At 45.3% G+C, this 20,927-nt stretch overlaps 1 protein-coding gene and 1 pseudogene across 2 annotated transcripts in view; one reads left to right on the top strand and one right to left on the bottom strand.

Moving 5' to 3' along the window:
* The window catches only part of PYM1 (PYM homolog 1, exon junction complex associated factor), a 26,762-nt gene extending 8,069 nt beyond the window's left edge, over positions 1 to 18,693 (top strand). For both annotated transcript variants that reach the window (XM_023210840.2, XM_023210841.3), the window contains exons 2-3: positions 16,885 to 16,978; positions 17,733 to 18,693. In XM_023210840.2, the coding sequence (XP_023066608.1) occupies positions 16,885 to 16,978; positions 17,733 to 18,216 (578 nt within the window). In that variant the 3' untranslated portion in view covers positions 18,217 to 18,693. The remainder of the gene's footprint in view (positions 1 to 16,884; positions 16,979 to 17,732) is intronic.
* A 769-nt stretch (positions 18,694 to 19,462) lies between these two features.
* LOC111541746 lies at positions 19,463 to 19,789 on the bottom strand (annotated as a pseudogene).
* Positions 19,790 to 20,927: the final 1,138 nt, after the last annotated feature.

The raw sequence follows: 20,927 nt of genomic DNA, 5'->3' as shown, positions 1-20,927 counted from the left end.
GAGCCACTGCACCCAGCCTAGTTTTTCTTTTATCTCTCTTTTTCTTTTTTTTTTTTTTTTTGAGACAGAGTCTTGCTCTGTCTCCAGTTGCCCAGACTGGAGTGCAATGACGCCATCTCTGCTCCGCCAACCGGGCTCAAGCTATTCTCCTGCCTCAGCCTCCCAAATAGATGGGATTATAGCACGTACCACCATACCCAGCTATTTTTTTGTATTTTTAGTTAGAGACGGGGTTTCACTGTGTTGGCCAGGCTGGTCTCAAACTCCTGACCTCAGGTGATCTGCCCTTGGCCTCCCAAAGTGCTGGGATTACAGGCATGAGCCACCATGCCTGGCCCCCAGCCTAGTTTTTCTAAGCACATATGCATATATAACATAATGTAAAATGATATATTTGGAATTATACTGTTAAGATTGGCTGTTATTTTCCAAAATATGAATCCTTGAAACACCTAGTAGTCCTCTGAGATGTGACACAAAATAAATAACTAAAATAGAGCCGGGAGCGGTGGCTCACGCCTGTGATCTCAACACTTTGGGAGGCCGAGGCGGGTGGATTGCTTGAGCCGAGGAATTCAAGACCAGCCTGGGCAACATGGCAAAACCTCGTCTCTACTAAAAATACAAAAAATTAACTGGGTGTGGTGACACACACACTCCTGTAGTCCCAGCTACTTGGGAGACTGAGGTGGGAGGAATTGCTTGAGCCTGGGAGGTGGAGACTGCAGTGAGTCAAAGTCTGGCTACTGCACTCCAGCCTGGGTGACAGTGACCTCTCAAAGATAAATAAAATAAAATACAAATAATGTTTCTGTGCACAAATTTTGGGAAACACTGTAAACCATATTCCCATCTTGCATATTCACCTGAATAAGAACATAGTAACTCATTTAAGCCTTGCTGTTAAAAAAAACAAAACAAAACACAAAATCTTTTTTTGTGTTTAACCCAGAATTTCCCAAACTTATTTAACAATGTTTAGGGATAATCCCTGTTTAATATCTTATGGGAGTAGTATTTTACATAGCAAAAGCTTTGGGAAATGTGATGAAATGATAGGACTACCTTTTTTATTTTTACTTTTATTTATTTATTTATTTATTTATTTATTTATTTATTTTTGAGATGCAGTCTCGCTCGTTGCCCAGGCTGGAGTGCAGTGGCGCAATCTCGGCTCACTGCAAGCTCTGCCTCCTGGGATCACGCCATTCTCCTGCCTCAGCCTACTGAGCAGTTGGGACTACAGGCGACTGCCACCACGCCCGGCTAATTTTTTGTATCTTTTTTATAGAGACAGGGTTTCACCATGTTAGTCAGGATGGTCTCGATCTACTGACCCTGTGATCCGCCTGCGTCAGCCTCCCAAAGTGCTGGGATTACAGGTGTGAGCCACTGCGCCCGGCTATTTTTATTTTTTTGAGATGGAGTCTTGCTCTGTTGCCCAGGCTGGAGTGCAGTGGCACAATCTCGGCTCAGTGCAACCTCTGCCTCCTGGGTTCAAGCGATTTTCCTGCCTCAGCCTCCCAAGTAGTTGGGACTACAGGCACCTGCCACTATGCCCAGCTAATTTTTGTATTTTTGGTAGAGACGGGGTTTCACTTTGTTGGCCAGGCTGGTCTCAAACTCCTGACCTCGGGTGATCCACCCGCCTTGGCCTCCCAGTGCTGGGATTACAGGTGTAAACCACCATGCCCAGCCTAATTTTTAGGTTTTTTATAGAGATGGAGGTCTTAACCATCTTACCCAGGATGGTCTTGAACTCAGCTCAAATGATCCTCCTACCTCTGCCTCCCAATGTGCTGCATTTACAGGCGTGAGCCACCATGCCTGGCCTATTTGTTGTTCATTTCAATTTTTATTTTAGATTTAGAAAATGTGCAGGTTTGTTACATGGGTATAATTGTGTGATGCTGAGGTTTGGGGTACAAGTGGTCCCATCACCCAGATAATGAACATAGTACCCAATAGTTAGTTTTGTTTTTTTTTGAGATGGAGTCTTGCTCTGTTGCCCAGGCTGGAGTTCAGTGGTGTGATCTTGGCTCACTACAACCTCTGTCTCCCGGGTTGAAGTGATTCTCCTGCCTCAGCATCCTGAATAGCTGGGATTACAGGCACGCACCACCACGACTGGCTAAGTTTTGTATTTAGTTGAGTTGGGGTTTCACTGTGTTGGCCAGGATGGTCTCCAACTCCTGACCTCAGGTGATCTGTCTAGCTTGGCCTCCCAAAGTGTTGGGATTACAGGTGTGAGCCACTGTGCCTGGCCCCAGTAGATACTTTTTAAACCCGTGCCTGCCTCTAGTAGTCCCCAGTGTCCGTTGTTGCCATCTTTATGTCTATAAGTACCCAGTGTTTAGCTCCTACTTATAAGTGAGAACATGCAGTATTTGGTTTTCTGTTCCTGTGTTAATTTGCTTAGGATAATGGACTTCAGCTGCATCCATGTTGCTACAAAGGACATGATTTTGTTTTTTATGGCTGTAACAAACTACTTTTTATTTAATTAATTTTTTTTTTGAGTTGCAGTCTTGCTCTTGTTGCCCAAGCTGGAGTGCAGTGGTGTGATCTCGGCTCACTGCAACCTCCGCCTCCTGGGTTTAAGTGATTCTCCTGCCTCAGTCTCCCAAGTAGCTGGGATTATAGGCGCCTGCCACCATGCCTGGCTAATTTTTTAAATTTTTAATGGAGATGGGCTTTCACCATGTTGGCCAGGCCTGTCTCGAGCTCCTGACCTCAGATGATCCACCCATCTTGGCCTCCCAAAGTGCTGGGATTGCAGGTGTGGTGAGCCACTGTGCACAGCCGGCCGACAAACTACTTTTTAAATTTTTTTTATTTTTGAGACAGTGTCTCACTCTGTTGCCCAGGCTGGAGTACAGTGGTATGATTGCAGTTTACTGCAGCCTTGACCTCCTGGGTTCAAGTGATTCTCCCAGCTTAGCCTCCCAAGTAACTGGGATTACAGGTGTGCACCAACATGCCCAGCTAATTTTTGTAAAGAAGAGATTTCGCCATGTTGCCCAGGCTGTTCTTAAACTCCTGGACGCAAGCCATCTGCCTGCCTCAGCTTCCCAAAGTGTTGGGATTACAGGCATGAGCCACTATGCCCAACCTCAGACTACTTTTTTTTTTCTTTTTTTGAGACCGACTTTCGCTGTTGTTGCCCAGGCTGTGGAGTGCAATGGCCTGACCTCGGCTAACCGCAACGTCCATCTCCCAGGTTCAAGTGGTTCTTCTGCCTCAGCCTCCCGAGTAGCTGGGATTACGTGCATGTGCCACCACACCTGGCTAATTTTTGTATTTTTAGTAGAGACAGGGATTTCTCCATGTTGGTCAGGCTGGTCTTGAACTCCTGACCTCAGGTGATCTGCCCGCCTTGGCCTCCCAAAGTGCTGCGATTACAGGCATGAGCCACCGTGCCTGGCTGACTACTTTTTTTTTTTTTGAGACTGTCTCTCGCTCGGTTGCCCAGGCTGGAGTGCAGTAGCATGATCTTGGCTCACTGCAAGCTCTGCTTCCCAGGTTCATGCTATTCTCCTGCCTCAGTCTCCCAAGTAACTGGGACTACAGGCGCCCGGGGACTACAGGCGCCCACCACCACGCGCAGCTAATTTTTTGTATTTTTAGTAGAGACAGGGTTTCACCATGTTAGCCAGGATAGTCTCAATCTCCTGAGCTCGTGATCCACCCGCCTTGGCCTCCCAAAGTGCTGGGATTACAGGCGTGAGCCACCGCGCCCGGCCTACTTTTAAATATGGTATTATCACATGCCATGTTTTTGCCTATACCCTCTAGTGAAACTGGGCTGTATAACTGATGTGGAACAGCAGTGCAATGATGTGTAAGCTTTGGCATCAGACTTGAGTTCAGGTTACAGGTATATGCTACCTTTGGAATCTTGACCATGTCTTTTTTTTTTTTTTTTGAGATGGAGTCTCACTCTGTCACCTAGGTTGGAGTCCAGTGGCATGGTTTCAGCTCACTGCAACCTCCGCCTCCTGACTTCAAGCGATTTTCCTGCCTCAGCCTCCTGAGTAGCTGGTATTACAAGCATTTGCCACCACGTCTGGCTAATTTTTGTATTTTTAGTAGATATGGGGCTTTGTCATACTGGCCAGGCTGGTCTCGAACTCCTGACCTCAGGTGATCCACCCGCCTTGGCCTCCCAGAGTGCTGGGATTACAGGCGTGAGCCACTGCACCAAGCCTTGACTATGTCTTTAACCTCTTGAAGACTGTTTGCTTGGCTGTAAATGATAATATCTATCTATTGTTTATATTTAACAGGATAATGTATACAAAGTTCCTCCTGTAATGTAGCTACTTATTAATAAATACTCTTTACTAATCATTCTTAAATACTGAGTTTTCCACTGCTAGGATTTTGCTTTTGTTGTTCCTCTTATCCCCTTTCCCTTTTCTCTGCCTGCAGAAATACTGGCTGCTGATTTGTTGTTATCATTAATTATTACTACTTTCTAGTCTTTAGTGTCAAATGAGGTTTTCCTGATTATCTCCTGTCATCACTTAGGATACTTATGACACTCTTACTTTTGTCTTAGACTTTGCTTGCCTAATTTGCCCACCTCCTCCTTACTTAGTCTGTAAATTTTTTGAAAATTGGGACCATCTTACTCATCTTGATAACCCTATTAGCACTTATGGTACTTTTCTTCTAGGAGGCTTTTTTTTTTAAAGATGAAGTCTTGCTCTGTCTCCCAGACTGGAGTGCAATGGCACAATCTTGGCTCACTGCAACCTGTGCCTCCCGGGATCAAGTGATTCTCCTGTCTCGGCCTTCCGAGTAGCTGGGATTACAGGCGTGTGCCACCATGCCCGGCTAGGAGGCTTTTAGTGTTTATTGTGTTTAATTTGTAGTCTGCCCTCTTTACCACCATGCGTTTCTGAGGCTGTATTTGTGGAGATAACCAGGGATTTCTAAAATGCCACAACAGAACCTTTTTTTTCAGTTCTCCTTTCCTTGATTTCTCCGCAGTGTTTAATACTGTTAATCACCTACCTTTACTTTTATTGATTCATTTATTTTTTTAGATGGAGTCTCGGTCTGTCGCCCAGGCTGGAGTGCAGTGGCGCGATCTCCACTCACTGCAACCTCCGCCTCCTGGGTTCACGCCATTCTCCTGCCTCAGCCTCCCAAGTAGCTGGGACTATAGGCGCATGCCTCCATGCCCAGCTAATTTTTTCTATTTTTAGTAGAGACGGGGTTTCATTGTGTTAGCCAGGATGGTCTCCATCTCCTGACCTCGTGATTCACCTGCCTCGGCCTCCCAGAGTGTTGGGATTACAGGCGTGAGCCACCGCGGCCAGCCATCACCTACCTTTACTTAAAACTTTTGGTCTCCATGGCTTAGCATGTCCTGGTCTTCTTTTCCTATGAATCATTTCCTGTTGTTGCTGTCACCTTTTCCTCCTTGAGGGAAATGATTATGACCATTATTTCAGGGTCATTCCTCCAGCTCTAATCTCTTTGTTATATTTTCTCTGTGTTGGAAACCACATCCAGGTCTTATTTTGGCCCTGAGATCATCCGCAGGCTGAGACCTGTGACTTAGATCTCTTTTCTTATTTGAAGTAGGTCTCATACCTTGAACAACCATGTCCCTACCTCCTTGGAGTTCCTCCATGTCTTGCTATGTTGTCTTTTCACTGTCTACCTGCAACCCCTGGAAACAAGGACCCTTTCAGTGCAAGGGTTTTTATTGCTGACAGACTTAGAAAACAAATTGAGAATTAAAAAACGGCAGATGTGAGAAAATGACAAAGCTTAAAAAGATTCTTACAGTAGCAATCCCCAATCTCTAGTTTTTGACTCTCTGCAAGGTATTATCTGAAAGTCCTGATATTCTGCCCTTGGTTTTTATTTCTAGGGGTGGGAACTGCCAAACCTCTCCCTTCTTTTTGACTTCACCCTTGGATACCATCAAGGCCAGAGGATGGAACCAAGATAACATAAAATAGGTGCTCCTTTGTGATAATGAGCTATTTGTATCTCTGAGGGCTTCCACACAGGATGGCCATTCAAGAAGCTTCTGCTCTGCCTTTCATTGCAGTCTATCTTTTGTCCTCCTAAACCTTCAGCTATAATCTCTATGCAATCAACTTAAATATATGTTTCTAGTATTGTCCCTTTCTCCCAAATTCCATGTAAAATACTTGTCTAGAATTGAATTGTTGTTTCCACAAAGTTGTTTTCCTCTATGGACTTTGTTTATATCAGTAGTTTTTATTTTCCCAATTTTCCAAATTCAAGAGTGATATTATAAATAGTTGTATTCTTGTTTGTTATCTTTTTCACTAGAATGTATACTATAAAAAGGCAAGAACCTTGCTTGCTTTATTCATTGTTGTATCCCTAGTTTCTGTTACAGTGTCTGGCACAAGAGTAAGTGCTCAATAAAAATTTAAAATCCATGTGTGAATAAATGTGATTACCATGTGCCCTATGGTATATTGAGAAAAATAATACACGTGAAAAGCACGAGATTAAATCCACGGTGTCACTGTTTTGATTGTTTCCTCTCTAATTCACATCTTGGTAAGTCTTTGGATCCTGTTGATTTAATCTTCACAATGAATTTCTCTTTCATTTTCCTTTCAATACCTGTAGAAACCATCAAAGTCAAGTCTTCTCACATTGCAGCTGTTGCTTTCATTTTCTCTACCTTTAGTTTATGGTACACATTTTTCAGTTTAATCTTAAAGCATTGCTTTGAACAGATCACCTGTACTCCCTTATTGGCCATCAGTATTCTACAGCTTAAGGCTTCAGTCCAAACCCAGTGGAGGTTGGAGACCTTTCATAGTTTCACTAATTTACCCTGAGTCTCTTTTCACATATGCTTTTTGCCCAGAACATTCTGGATTCTTGGCTCTTCCCTAATGAGATACATTAATTTACTCATTAATTCAGTCCGTATTTACTGTCTTCTGTGGGCCAGGCTCTTTGCTACAAAGTTTAAAGGTAGTTTCTGCTTTCCGACAAGCAAATAATTATGTCAAGCATTAGAGCATGATAAAAGCTATAACAGGTGCTGTGAGTGCAAGTTTTAACTTGGCTTGGCATAAAGAAATCAGGAAGGCTGCCTTGAGTTGATACTTGAATTTGACCTTAAAGACCAGTAGAAATGAACTTAAGATAAGCAAATATAGTCTATTCCAGGCCAGAGGAAGCAAAAGCAAAAAGGCACAGAGAATAGAGACATGGGTCAGGTTGAGATTTGTGAATATTTCAGTTTCTTGTTTTTTTTTTTTCTTTTGAGACAGAGTTTTGCTTTTGTCGCCCAGGCTGGAGTGCAATGGCGTGATCTTGGCTCACTGCAACCTCCGCCTCCCGGGTTCCAGTGATTCTCCTGCCTCAGGCTCCCAAGTAGTTGGGATTACAGGTGCTCGCCACAATGCCCTGCTAATTTTTGTATTTTTAGTAGAGATGGGGTTTCTCCATGTTGGCCAGGCTGGTCTCAAATTCCTGACCTCAGGTGATCCACCTCCACCTCCCAAAGTGCTGGGATTACATATGGGAGCCACTGTGCCCAGCCAAATATTTGTTTCTAGAGGAAAGAGCATGGTGGATTTATGCTAACAGACTGAAAACTAGCAAGAGGTAAATCAAGAAGGCCTTTTTTTTTTTTTTCTTGAGGTGGAGTTTCGCTCCTATTGCCCAGGCTGGAGTGCAATGGCGCGATCTTGGCTCACTGCAGCCTCTGCCTCCCAATTTTAAGCAATTCTCCTGCCTTAGCTTCCCAAGTAGATTCCCTCATGATTACAGGCATGAGCCAATGTGCCTGGCCTAACGGAAATTTTGAACAGAAAAGTTATCACCCCAATAGAATTTTCATTATTGCATGTTTTTTTCTTTTTTTAATTATTTTGAGATGGAGTCTCGCTCTCTCACCCAGGCTGGAGTGCAGTGGCGTGATCTTGGTTCACTGCAACCTCCACTTCCCAGACTCAAGTGATTGTCCCACCTTAGCCTCCCGAGTAGCTGGGACTACAGGCATGCACCACCATGCTCAGGTAATTTTTTTGTATTTTTATAGAGACGGGGTTTCACCATGTTGGCCGGGCTGGTCTCAAATTCCTGACCTTAGGTGACCCACCTGCCTTGGCTTCCCAAAGTGTTGGCATTACAGGCATGAACCACTGTGCTCTGCCTTGCACATTATTTTCAAACAAGTTTTTAAAATAGAGATGGGGTCTCAATATGCTGTCCAAGACTCAGTTGATCCTCCCACATGAGGACTAAGCTCTGATTATTTTTGTCTTGCCGAAATTCCTATCTAAGGTGTGTAGGGAGTCATGCCCTACAAACCATAAGTTCTCATCAGATGCATTTTATTTAACCTTGTATCTCCCCTCCTCTTTCCTCCCCCCCCTCCCCTTTCTTCCCCTTCCCTTCCCTCCCCTCCCCTCTCCTCCCTTTTCCTCCCCTTTCCTTCCCTTCCCTCCCCTTCCCTCCCCGCTCCTTCCCTCCCCTCCTCTCCCCTTCTCTTTTCTTGATGGAGTTTCGCTCTTGTCAACCAGGCTGGAGTGCAATGGCATGATCTCGGCTCACTGCAATCTCTGCCTCCTGGGATCAAGTGATTCTCCTGCCTCAGCCTCCGGAGTAGCTGGGATTACAGGCGCCCACCACCACTCCCAACTAATTTTTGTATTTTTACTGGAGACGGGGTTTCACCATGTTGACCAGGCTGGTTTTAAACTCCTGACCTCAGGTGATCCACCCACCTGGGCCTCCCAAAGTGCTGTGATTACAAGTGTGAGTCACTGCACCTGGCCTCGTTACTTACTTTTCAATCTGACTCTGACGTAACAAGAAAATAAAAATATTTTACCCCAAAACATGTTTCTTGCCATGTCTTAAAATGGCCCTGCAAAGCTGACCTTTGTGGGGGAAACGGCATCTGTAAAAAATCTCTATTAACAGGCCAGACTCCATCACTCACACCTGTAATCTCAGCACTTTGGGAGGCTGAGGCGGGTGGATCACATGAGGTCAGGAGTTCAAGACCAGCTTGGCCAACATGGCGAAACCCTGTCTCTACTAAAAAAATATAAAAATTAGCTGGACGTGGTGGCACGCATCTGTAATCCCAGCTACTTGGGAGGCTGAGGCAGGAGAATCGCTTGAACCTGGGAGGTGGAGGTTGCAGTGAGCTGAGATGGTGCCACTGCACTCCAGCCTGGGCTACAAGAGCAAAGCTCCGTCTGAAAAAAATAAAATTCTGTATTAACATAGCTAGATCTGTTTCTGCAAGGCCCTCCCAATGCTGAAGAGATTAAAAGTCTAGCACCTTTTAAAGAACTGAATAGGAAACATTCGTCATCTGTTGTCTCTAAAGGTAGCCACTATAAGACTTCAAAAGAACCTTGGTCTCCACAATCTTTTATCTGAATCTGAAACTTTCTATCGATCCCAGGCCTTTAGACAAACTCAACCAATTGTCAACCAGAAATGTTTAAATTTACCTGTAGCTTGGAAGCCCCCCACTTGGAGTTGTCCCACCTTTCTGAACCAAACCCAATGTATTTCTTAAATATATTTGAGTGATGTCTCATGCTTTCCTAAAATATATCAAACCAGGCGCGGTGGCTCAGGCCTGTAATCCCAGCACTTTGGGAGGCTGAGGTGGGTGGATCACCTGAGGTCAGGAGTTTGAGACCAGCCTGGCCAACATGGCGAAAACCTGTCTCTACTAAAAATACAAAAAATTAGCCGGGCGTGGTGGTGGGTGCCTGTAGTCCAGCTACTCGGGAGACTGAGGCAGGAGAATCGCTTGAACCCGGGAGGCAGAGGTTGCAGTGAGCCAAGATCGTGCCACTATACTCCAGCCTGGGCAACAGGGTGAGACTGTGTCAAAAAACAAAAACAGTAATTAGCCAGGTGTGGTGATGCACTGTAGTCCCAGCTACTCGCCAGGCTGAGGCAAAATAATCTCTTTAACCCGGGAGTCAGAGGTTGCAGTGAGTCAAGATTGGGCCACTGCACTCCAGCCTGAGAGACAAAGTGAGATTCCTCCTCAAAAAAAAAAAAAAAGTTTATATGTATATAAGACCAAGCTATACCCCAAGCACCTAGGGCACGTGTTCTCAGGACCTCCTGAGGTCAGTGTCACAGGCCATGGTCACTCGTACATATTTGGCTCAGAATCTCTAAAAATATTTTACAGAGTTTGACTACTTTCCTCAACACAGATCAGCCTCCTGAGTAGCTGGTACCACAGGTACATGCCACCAACCATACCCAGCTAATTTTTGTATAGTTCGTAAAGACGGGAGTCTCCCTATGTTGCTCAGGCTGGTCTTGAATGCCTGGGCTCAAGGGATCCTTCCATCTTGGCCTCCCAAAGTGCTGGGATTACAGGCATGAGCCTCTGTGCCTGACCTTTCACTATTTATTGATAATGCCATAATACTCTTATGATTATCTCTTCCTTTCTTTTTTGTTTTTGTTTTTATTTTTTCCTATTGTAACTATTTATGGTAAATTATTGACATTGAGATTACTAAAATAAAAAGTGTATTGAATTATCTTTGATTTCTAACCCTCTTACTCCTTCCCTGGTCAGTGAATTACCAAGTGTCCTTGATTCTTTGATAATGTATCTGCCCTTAGTCTCTTACTTTCCAATGCCCCTGTTTCAGCCAATTCTGTCCCTTCATGCCAGGATTATCGCAATATTTTTTCCCTAACTAGTTTCCACAGTCTCTAGTGTTTTTTTTTTCCAAATCACCCTTTTATTATGCTAGATTAAATACTCTAAAACACTGCTTTGTATAAAGGATTCATTCATTTATTCAAAGCCCTAAGACAATACTTCGCATAAAGGATTCGTTCATTTGACAAATATTTGTTGAGTGCATGCCATGTGCCAGATATTAAACTCTTTAACTGGTATTCAAGGTCTGAACATTCCAACTCAGCCTGACTGGTCTATTTGTCGTTGCCTGAAAATGCTATCTACATTCCCATGCGTGAGTTTTTGTTTGAGAATGAACTGTTTCTAATCTACTCTGTCTCCCTTTTTGTTTAGTTTGACTCTTCCTTCAAAGCCCAACTCTAGTCTCAGTCCTCCCTCCAGGAAGCCTCCCAGTTTTTTTTTTCTTTGGTTTTTATTCTTGTCACAGCTGGGCAAAAATATCCTTAGTAGTTCTCTTTTACTCACCCAATAAAGTCCAAAGTTCTTGACCTTGTTTTTAAGGCTTTCTGTGATTACCCCATTTTTCATTTCCAGGCTTCCTATTCCCTAACATGAACTGTCTCATTCACCTGAACCTCTCCACTTTCTGTTCCCTACTCACGCCCATTCCCACATCCATGCCTCTCTTTGCTCAAGTTTGAGCCCCTTTGCTCATGATTTTTCTTTCTTCCATCCCCTCCACCAGTCAAATCACCCGTTGCCTTTAACAACTTTTTTTTTTTTTTTTTGGAGACAGAGTCTTGCCCTGTCACCCAGGCTGGAGTGTGATGGTACAATCTTGGCTCACTGTAACCTCCGCCTCTCAGCTCAAGTGATTCTCCTACCTCAGCCTCTGGAGTAGCTGGGATTACTGATGCCCAGCCACCATGCCTGGCTATTTTTTGTATTTTAGTAAAGACAGTGTTGGCCAGGCTGGTCTCAAGCTCCTGACCTCAGGTGATCGCCTGCCTCCGCCTCCCGAAGTGCTGGGAGTACAGGAGTGAGCCACTGCGCCTAGACTTTTTTGTTTTAATATATTAATGAAATTTGCATTTTGAGCAAAAAACCAATTCGTGTAAAAATATATAATTCATGTAGGAGGCCCTAGACTTTTAAAAGTCTTTTTTTCCTTTTTCTTTTCTTTTTTTTTTGAAAAAGATTCTTACTCTGTTGCCCAAGTTGGAGTGCAGTGGCACGATATCGGCTCACTGCAGCCTCCACCTCCTGGGCTCAAGCAGTTCTTGTGCTTCAGCATCCCCAGTAGTAGGGATTACAAGTGTGCCACCACACCCAGCTAATTTTTAAATTTTTATTTATTTTACTTGTTTTTACTTTTTGAGATGGAGTCTTTCTCTGTCACCCAGGTTGGAGTGCAGCGGTGCGATCTCGGCTTACTGCAACCTCCGCCTCCTGGGTTCAAACAATTCTCCTGCCAAGTAGCTGGAATTACAGGCGCCTGCCACCACGCCTGGCTATTTTTTGTATTTTTGTAGAGACGGGGTTTCACCATGTTGGCCAGGCTGGTCTCGAACTCCTGATCTCAAGTAATCCACCCGCCTCGGCCTCCCACAGTGCTGGGATTACAGGCATGAGCCACCATGCCCAGCCTTATTTTTTTATTTTTTTGAGACGGAGTCTCGCTCTGTCGCCCAGGCTGGAGTGCAATGGCATGATCTCAACTCACTGCAACCCTGCTTCCCAGGTTCAAGCGATTCTCCTGCCTCAGCCTCCCGAGTAGCTGAGACTACAGGCACCTGCCACCACACCCAGCTAATTTTTGTGTTTTTAATGGAGATGGGGTTTCACCATGTTGGCCAGGCTGGTCTCGAACTCCAGATTTTAAGTGATCCACCCCCCTCAGCTTCCCAAAGTGCTGGGATTACAGGTGTGCACCACCACGCCTGGCCTCTAGTTTCGTTTTTTTTTTTTTTTTTTTTTTTTTCACATGGAGTCTCACTCTGTCACAAGGCTGGAGTGCAGTGGCACGATCTCGGCTCACTGCAGCCTCCGACCCCCTGTTTCAAGCGATTGTCCTGCTTCCACCTCCCGAGTAGCTGGGATTACAGGTGCATGCCGTCATGCCCGGCTAATTGTTTTTTTTTTTTTTTTGTATTTATGTAGAGACAAGGTTTTTTTGTATGTAGACACAGGGTTTCACCGTGTTGCCCAGGCTGGTTTTGAACTCCTGAGTTCAGGCAATCCACCTACCTTGGCCTCCCAAAGTGCTGGGATTATGGGTGTGAGCCACCATGCCTTGCCAATCTTTGTATTTTTAGTAGAGGCGGGGTTTTGCCATGTTGGCCAGGCTGGTCTGTGTGATCCGCCCACTTCAACCTCCCAAATTGCTGGGATTACAGGTGTGAACTGCCACACCTGGCCTTAAAAATCTTTTTTCCTTTATTTTTACAATAGTAATACTTAAAATAAGAGAGCTACAACAAAACATATGTATATAAAGAAGTTAAATTTCTCTCTTAAGGTAACCAGCATTAACAGTTTGATATGTGTCCTTGCACACTTTTTTCTTTGTCCCTCTACACAGGCTACATGTCTTTAAGTGTTGCCCCTTACTCCAACAAGAATAATACCATACTAGCTGGGTGTGGTGGCTCACACCTGTAATCTCAGGACTTTGGGAGGCCGAGGCAGGCAGATCACCTGCCGTTGGGAGTTGGAGACCAGCCTGACAAACACGGAGAAACCCTGTCTCTACTAAAAATACAAAATTAGCCAGGAGTTGTGGTGCATGCCTGTAATCCCAGCTACTCAGGAGGCTGAGGCAGGAGAATCGCTTGAACCTGGGAGAAGGTTGTAGTGAGCCGAGATTGCACCATTGCACTCCAGCCTGGGCAACAAGAGCAAAACTCCGTCTCAAAAAAATAAAATAAAATAGTACCCTATATATACCAGTGATTCTCAGAGTGTGATTCAGGACCCTTGAGGGGGTCCCTAAGACTCTTTTGGAAGGTCTGCAAGCAAAACTATTCTCATAATCATGCTAAGATTTCTTTGTCTTTTTCACGGGGTTGACTTTGTACCAATGGTCAAAATACATGGTTTGTGAAACTGCTGGCCCTGCAAGCATGCATTTGTCAGGGCAGTGGCACCAAGCTATATTAATCATTGTGTTCTTCACTGCCACACACTTGCTGTAAATGCCAGTTTCACCTAAGGATATCATTGATGATGCAATAAAAATAATTAATTGTATTAAGCCCAGCCTTTGAATACATAATTTTTTAATGTTCTCTGTGACTCTTGGGATGTAAGCATGAAACACTTCTGCTGCATACCGAAGTAGGATAGTTGTCTGAATAGCAAGCTGAGCAAACTTTCTTCTCATGGAACAGTATTTTTTACTTGAAAAAAAAAAAGCACTGACAAACTGTGGTAATTCAGACCTGACTATCCAATGATCATTTTCCTGAAAATAAAGGAAAACGACTGGTAGTTTTTCTCACCAATGATAAAATTCAAAAGCTTAAGTGAAAATTAGAATTTTGGAAAACTTATTTATTTTATATATATATTTCATATATATATTTCATATATATATATATATTTAATTGAGATGAAGTCTCGCTCTGTCACACAGGCTGGAGTGCAGTGGCGCAATCTTTGCTGACTGCAACCTCTGCCTCCCGGGTTCCAGCAGTTCTTCCTGCCTCAGCCTCCTGAGTAGCTGGGATTACAGGCATCCACCACCATGCCCAGCTAATTTTTGTACTTTTAGTAGAGACAGAGTTTTGTCATGTAAGCCAGGCTGCTCTCGAACTCCTGACCTCAGGTGATCCGCCCACCTCAGCCTCTCAAAGTGTTGGGATTACAGGCATGAGCTACTGTGCCCTGCCAAGAATTTTTGGAAAACTTATAGCTCCCATTCTGAGCTTGATAGCTCCCATGTACTTAAATACTGTAGTGATGAGATTAATGAATATGATCTCTTTTAAATATTGTATAATGGCAGGGCGCGGTGGCTCATGCCTGTAATCCCAGCATTTTGAGAGGCCGAGGTGGGCAGATCACGAGGTCAGGAGATCGAGACCATCCTAGCTAACACGGTGAAACCCCATCTCTACTAAAAATACAAAAAATTAGCCAGGCGTGGTGGCGTGAGCCTGTAGTCCCAGCTGCTGGGGAGGCTGAGGCAGGGGAATGGCGTGAATGCGGAAGGCGGAGCTTGCAGTGAGCTGAGACCGTGCCATTGAACGCCAGCCTAGGTGCCAGAGCAAGACTCCATCTCAAAAAAAAAAAAAAAAAATATATATATATATATATATATATATAAAATAATGGGCGGGCGCGGTGGCTCACACCTGTAATCCCAGCACTTTTGGAGGCTGAGGCGGGCGGACCACGAGGTCAGGAGATCGAGACCATCCTGGCTAACATGGTGAAACCCCATCTCTACTAAAAATACAGAAAAAAAAAAAAAAGCCAGGCGTGGTGGCGGGCGCCTGTAGTCCCAGCTACTCGGGAGGCTGAGGCAGGAGAATGGCATGAACCCAGGAGGCAGAGCTTGCAGTGAGCCAAGATTGTGCCACTGCACTCAAGTCTGGGTGACAGAGTGAGATGCCATCTAAAAAAAAAAAAAAATAGAAAAATAAAAAATATTGTATGATGATACACATATTACAAAATAACAGTGTAAAGGGGGTCCTGAAATAAAAAAAGTTAGAGGACCACTAGTCCACATGTTATCCTGCAGCTTGCTTTTTCACTTAGCATATCATGAACACTAGTCAATGTCAGAACATTTATTTTATTTTTTTGAGACTCACTGCAACCTCTGCCTCCCAGGTTCAAGCGATTCTCGTGCCTCAGCCTCCCCAGTAGCTGGGATTACAGACATGTGCCATCACACCTGGCTAATTTTTGTATTTTTAGTAGACAGGGTTTCACCATGTTGGCCAGGCTGGTCTTGAACTCCTGACCTCAAGGGATCTGCCAGCCTCTGTCTCCCAAAGTGCTAATTATTTATTTATTGATGGCCATTTAAATTGCTTTCAGCTTTTTGCTAATTTTTTTTCTTTTTTCTTTTTTTTTTGAGATGGAGTCTCGCTCTGTTGCCCAGGCTGAAGTGCAGTGGCGCAATCTTGACTCACTGCAATCTCTGCCTCTTGGGTTCAAGCAATTCTCCTGCCTCAGCCTCCTGAGTAGCTGGGACTACAGGCGCGCTGTAGCATGCCCAGCTAATTTTTTTTGTATTTTAGTAGAGACGGGGTTTCACTATGTTGGTCAGGCTGGTCTCGAACTCCTGACCTTGTGATTCACTCCCCCCCGCCCCCCCCCCCGCTTGGCCTCCCAAAGTGCTGGGATTACAGGCATGAGCCACCGTACCTGGCCAGCTTTTTGCTAATTTAAATCATGCATCAACGAATACCCTTTAAAGGCCGGGCACAGTGGCTCATGCCTATAATCCCAGCAATTTGGGAGGCCAAGGTGGGTGGATCACCTGAGGTCAGGAGTTCGAGATTAGCCTAGCTGACGTGGCGAAACCCATCTCTACTAATAATACAAAAATTAGCCGGATGTGGTGGCAGGGGCTTGTAATCCCAGATACTCAGGAGGCTGAGGCAGGAGAATCGATTGAACCTGGGAGGTGGAGGTTGGGGTGAGGTGAGATTGCACCACTGCACTCCAGCCTGGGTGAGAGTGTGAAACTCCATCTCAAAACAAAACAAAACAAAAACCAAATACCGTTTAAATATATCCTTGTGTACTGGTGTGTATATATCTATGGTATGAATTCTTAAAAGTTGACCTATTTTTTTAAGGTCCATATAAATAAAATTTCTCCTTCTTTACAACATCTGCTCTTGTCATTTCTCCTCTCTATGGTTTTTGCGTCTTTTTAGCCTCTTGTTCATTTACCGCCTTCCATGTTCCCATGCTATTGCCTTGGTTTTTTTAACAAAATTCTTCCTCTGTGCCTATCCTGTCTTACCTACTAAATTATACAAATAGAATCTTCTTGAGGGCATGGATAGTTTGTTGTACAGTGTATTGGCACTTAGTAAATAAATAATGAGAGAGGGGTTGAGTGTTGGTATGAGAAAAGGAGCATTAATGGTTGCATTTGGATGAAGGGGTGCTGAGAGATGGTGTGTACATTTATACATTCTTGTCTCATCTTGTAAAATGTTTGAAAATAAGAGTAATTTTCAACTTAATTTTTCGTATTTTAGGCAAGTATATCGCCTCAACACAGCGACCTGACGGGACCTGGCGCAAGCAGCGGAGGGTGAAAGAAGGATATGTGCCCCAGGAGGAGGTCCCAGTGTACGTGGTTAGGCTTGAGTAGGAGTTTTCTGATGGGGTCCCTACAGAAGGATAGAATATCTTCATGCCTTCAAGTTCAGGGAGGACTCTCCTAAGCCCCAGGGAAATGGAAGGAGGGGCAACTATCAGAAAGGAGAGGAAGGGTCTGGGATTCAGGGATGAGTGAGGGTTACAGATCACTAGTCCTATACTTTTGACCTCTGTTCATTAGAACCTCCAGAGCTCTAAAGCTCTTCTAGGGACTTTGCTGCACCTTTCCTTCAGAGCAGAGGAAAGTTGGGGAGGGACCATAAAGAGAGAAATGTGGCCGTCGGGCCCGATGGCCTACATCTGTAATCCGAGCACTTTGGGAGGCACAGGCAGGTGGATCTACGTGAGGTCAGTAGTTCAAGAACAGCCTCGCCAATATGGCGAAACCCCATCTCTACTGAAAATACAAAATTACAAAATACAAAAATCAGCCAGGTGTGGTGGCACAAGCCTGTAATCCCAGCTACTCAGGAGGCTGAGGCAGGAGAATCTCTTGAACCCAGGAAGTGGGAGGTTGCAGTGAGCCCCGATTGCGCCACTGCACTCCAGCCTGGGCAACTAAGCAAGACTCCGTCTCAAAAACAAACAAACAAAAAACCCCACAAAAACAGCAACAAAAAAAGGAAGCAAGAATGTAATGAGGATGAAGTGTTTGGAAGTTTAAGAAAAGGGATCAAAGAGTTAGTGATTCTCTGAAACTCTTGACATCCTTTGTTTCCTGCAGATATGAAAACAAGTATGTGAAGTTTTTCAAGAGTAAACCAGAATTGCCCCCAGGGTTAAGCCCTGAGGCCACTGCTCCTGTCACCCCATCCAGGCCTGAAGGTGGTGAACCAGGCCTCTCCAAGACAGCCAAACGCAACCTGAAGCGAAAGGAGAAGAGGCGGCAGCAGCAAGAGAAAGGAGAGGCAGAGGCCTTGAGCAGGACTCTTGATAAGGTGTCCCTGGAAGAGACAGCCCAACCCCCCAATGCTCCACAGGGCTCCCGGGCAGCCCCCACAGCTGCATCTGACCAGCCTGACTCAGTTGCCACCACTGAGAAAGCCAAGAAGATAAAGAACCTAAAGAAGAAGCTCCGGCAGGTGGAAGAGCTGCAGCAGCGGATCCAGGCTGGGGAAGTCAGCCAGCCCAGCAAAGAGCAGCTGGAAAAGCTAGCAAGGAGGAGGGCGCTAGAAGAGGAGTTAGAGGACTTGGAGTTAGGCCTCTGAGGCCTTTGGGGAATCGGGAATGGACCGCAGAACAAACCATGGGGCTCTCTGGGGTCCGGGGGAATATGGGCAACAGCAGTCAAGAGGGGTACCCCTATACTGGCTTACTTCCACCTCTTGCGGCCCAGCTCTGTCCTCCAGAGCCTAGCATTTCCCTCAATCCTTCCCTTTTCTTCCCAACTTCTACTTTTTGGACTTTCCCCCTCCCATTCCCAGTGTTCAAAATCTCAGTGACTGCCCCAGGTACCTTTGCTGCTGATTTGGGTGTCTTGTTTTAAAAGAAAATCAGGTGGGTGGGAATCTCTTGGAGAACTGGGGCTGAGGGTAGAGGGAGTATACCCAAGTCTTGGAGTCTTGGTTCCTGTTCGCGGTGTTTATGGGTTATTTCCCTCTCCATCCCTCATCTTTTTTTTTTTTTTTTTTTTTTTAAAAAAAAAAAAAAAAGCAAAAATGAGAATAAACACAAGTAGACCTGTCTGACTTTGCCTCCTTATTTTCAGCTCCTAGTAGATGCTGTATCTCCTAAGAGTTTGGCACAGGAAGACAAGTATTGGGAGTGATACTTATTTTTCGTTTTATTTTATTTTTTTGAGAGAGTTTTGTGCTGTTGCCCAGGCTGGAATGCAGTGGCGTAATCTGGGCTCACTGCAAACTCTGTCTCCTGAGTTCAAGCAATTCTCCTGCCTCAGCCTCCCTCCCGAGTAGCTGGGATTACAGGCGCCCACACACCTGGCTAGTTTGTGTATTTTTAGTAGAGACGGGGTTTCACCATGTTGGCCAGGCTGGTCTCGAACTCCTGATTTCAGGTGATCAATCCACCTTGGCCTCCTAAAGTGCTGGGATTATGGGCGTGAGTTACAGTGCCCCGCCAATATTTCTTTTTTTTCTTTTTCTTTTTCGTCAGATAGAGTCTATCTCTGTCTCCCAGGCTGGAGTGTAGTGGGGCGGTTTCAGCTCACTGCAACCTCTACCTCCCAGGTTCAAGCAATTCTGCCTCAGCCTCCCGAGTAGCTGGGATTACAGGCGCCTACCACCACACTCCCTAAGTTTTGTATTTTTAGTAGAGACAGGGTTTCGGCATGTTGGCCAGGCTGGTCTCAAACTCCTGACCTCAGGTGATCCACCTCAGGCCTCCCAGCCTGGCCCAATATTTCTTTCAATTTTTTTTTTCCTCTTAGAAACTTTATTGGTCCTGGACAAAGGGAGGCAGACAGCCCCTGCCTCCTGCTGAGAGTCCCCCCAGCCTTCACTGTTTTCCATTGCCGTTGATGGGGGTGGTTGAGGTGCTCAGGGGAGGCCAGGAAGGCCTTGAGCTTGGGCCGGGCCCTGGTGCCACGTAGGCTTAGAGCATTGGGAACACATCCAGGCAGCTGGTGGCCAGGACCTCGTGCATCAGCAGCAAGTCCAGCAGGTTGTAGTAAGCGAAGGAGATCTGGTCGCCCACAATGAAGGCCTAGCCTCCTTGGTTCTGGGACGGCAGGGTCTCAAAAGGCTTCAGTTTCCCGGGGAGTGCCTTCACATAGTCATGCTTGCCCACCTCGTAGTTGGTGTAGATAAGGGTAAGGTATTCAATTTTTTTTTTTTTTAGACAGTTTCCCTCTTGTTGCCCAGGCTGGAGTGCAATGGTGCAATCTCGGCTCTCTGCAACCTCTGCTTCCCGGGTTCAAATGATTCTCCTGCCTCAGCCTCCCCAGTAGCTGGGATTACAGGGTCCCACCACCATGCCTGGCTAATTTTTGTATTTTTAGTAGAGACTGGGTTTCACCACGTTGGCCAGACTGGTCTCCAACTCCTGACCTCAAGAGATCTGCCTGTATCAGCCTCCCAAAATGCTGGGATACAGGTGTGAGCCATCACTCCCGGCCTTTCTTTTTGAGACAGGATCTCTGTCACCCAGGCTGGAGTGCAGTGGTATGTTAACGGCTTACTGAAGCCTTAAATCCTTGGGCTCAAGTGATCCTTCCACCTCAGCCTCCTTAGTAGCTGGGAGTCCAGGCGTGTGCCACCACACCCTGCTAAGTTTTAAAATTTTTTCTAGAGATGGGTTCTGACTATGTTGCTCAGGCTGGTCTCAAACTTCTAGGCTCAAGCAATCCGCCTGCCTCAGCTTCCTAAAGTGCTGGGATTACAAGTGTGAGTCACTACGCCCAGTTCCCATGTCTTAGGTTCTGTTTTGTTTTGTTTTGTTGAAATGGAGTCTCCCTCTGTCACCCAGGCTGTAGTGCAGTGGTGCGATCTTGGCTCACTGCAACCTCTGTCTCCTGAGTTCAAGCAATTCTTCTCCCTCAGCCTCCCTGAGTAGCTGGAACTACAGGCGTGTGCCACCATGCCTGACTATTTTTTTTTTTTTTGTATTTTTAGTAGAGACTAAAAGTTACTAAAACATTACTAAAAGTTACTGCACCCTGTCCTATGTCTTAGTTTTTAACAAAATGTTATACAATACAAATAAAATAAAATAAAAATTTTAAAAATAGAAAAAAGAGCTGGGTGCGGTGGCTCACGCCCTGCAATCCCAGCACTTCGGGAGGCTGAAGCAGGCAGATCACTTGAGATCAGGAGTTCAAGACCAGCCTGGCCAACATGGTGAAACCCCGTCTCTACTAAAAATACAAAAAAATTAGCTGGCACTGTGGCATGTGCCTGTAATCCTGGCTACTCAGGAGGCTGAGGCAGGAGAATTGCTTGAACCTGGGAGGCAGAAGTTGCAG

The sequence above is a fragment of the Piliocolobus tephrosceles genome, chromosome 10, assembly GCF_002776525.5.
Source record: "Piliocolobus tephrosceles isolate RC106 chromosome 10, ASM277652v3, whole genome shotgun sequence".
Lineage (NCBI taxonomy): Eukaryota > Metazoa > Chordata > Mammalia > Primates > Cercopithecidae > Piliocolobus > Piliocolobus tephrosceles.
The sequence above is the reverse complement of the archived record's forward strand: the minus strand, read 5'-3'. Positions and strand labels throughout refer to the sequence as shown.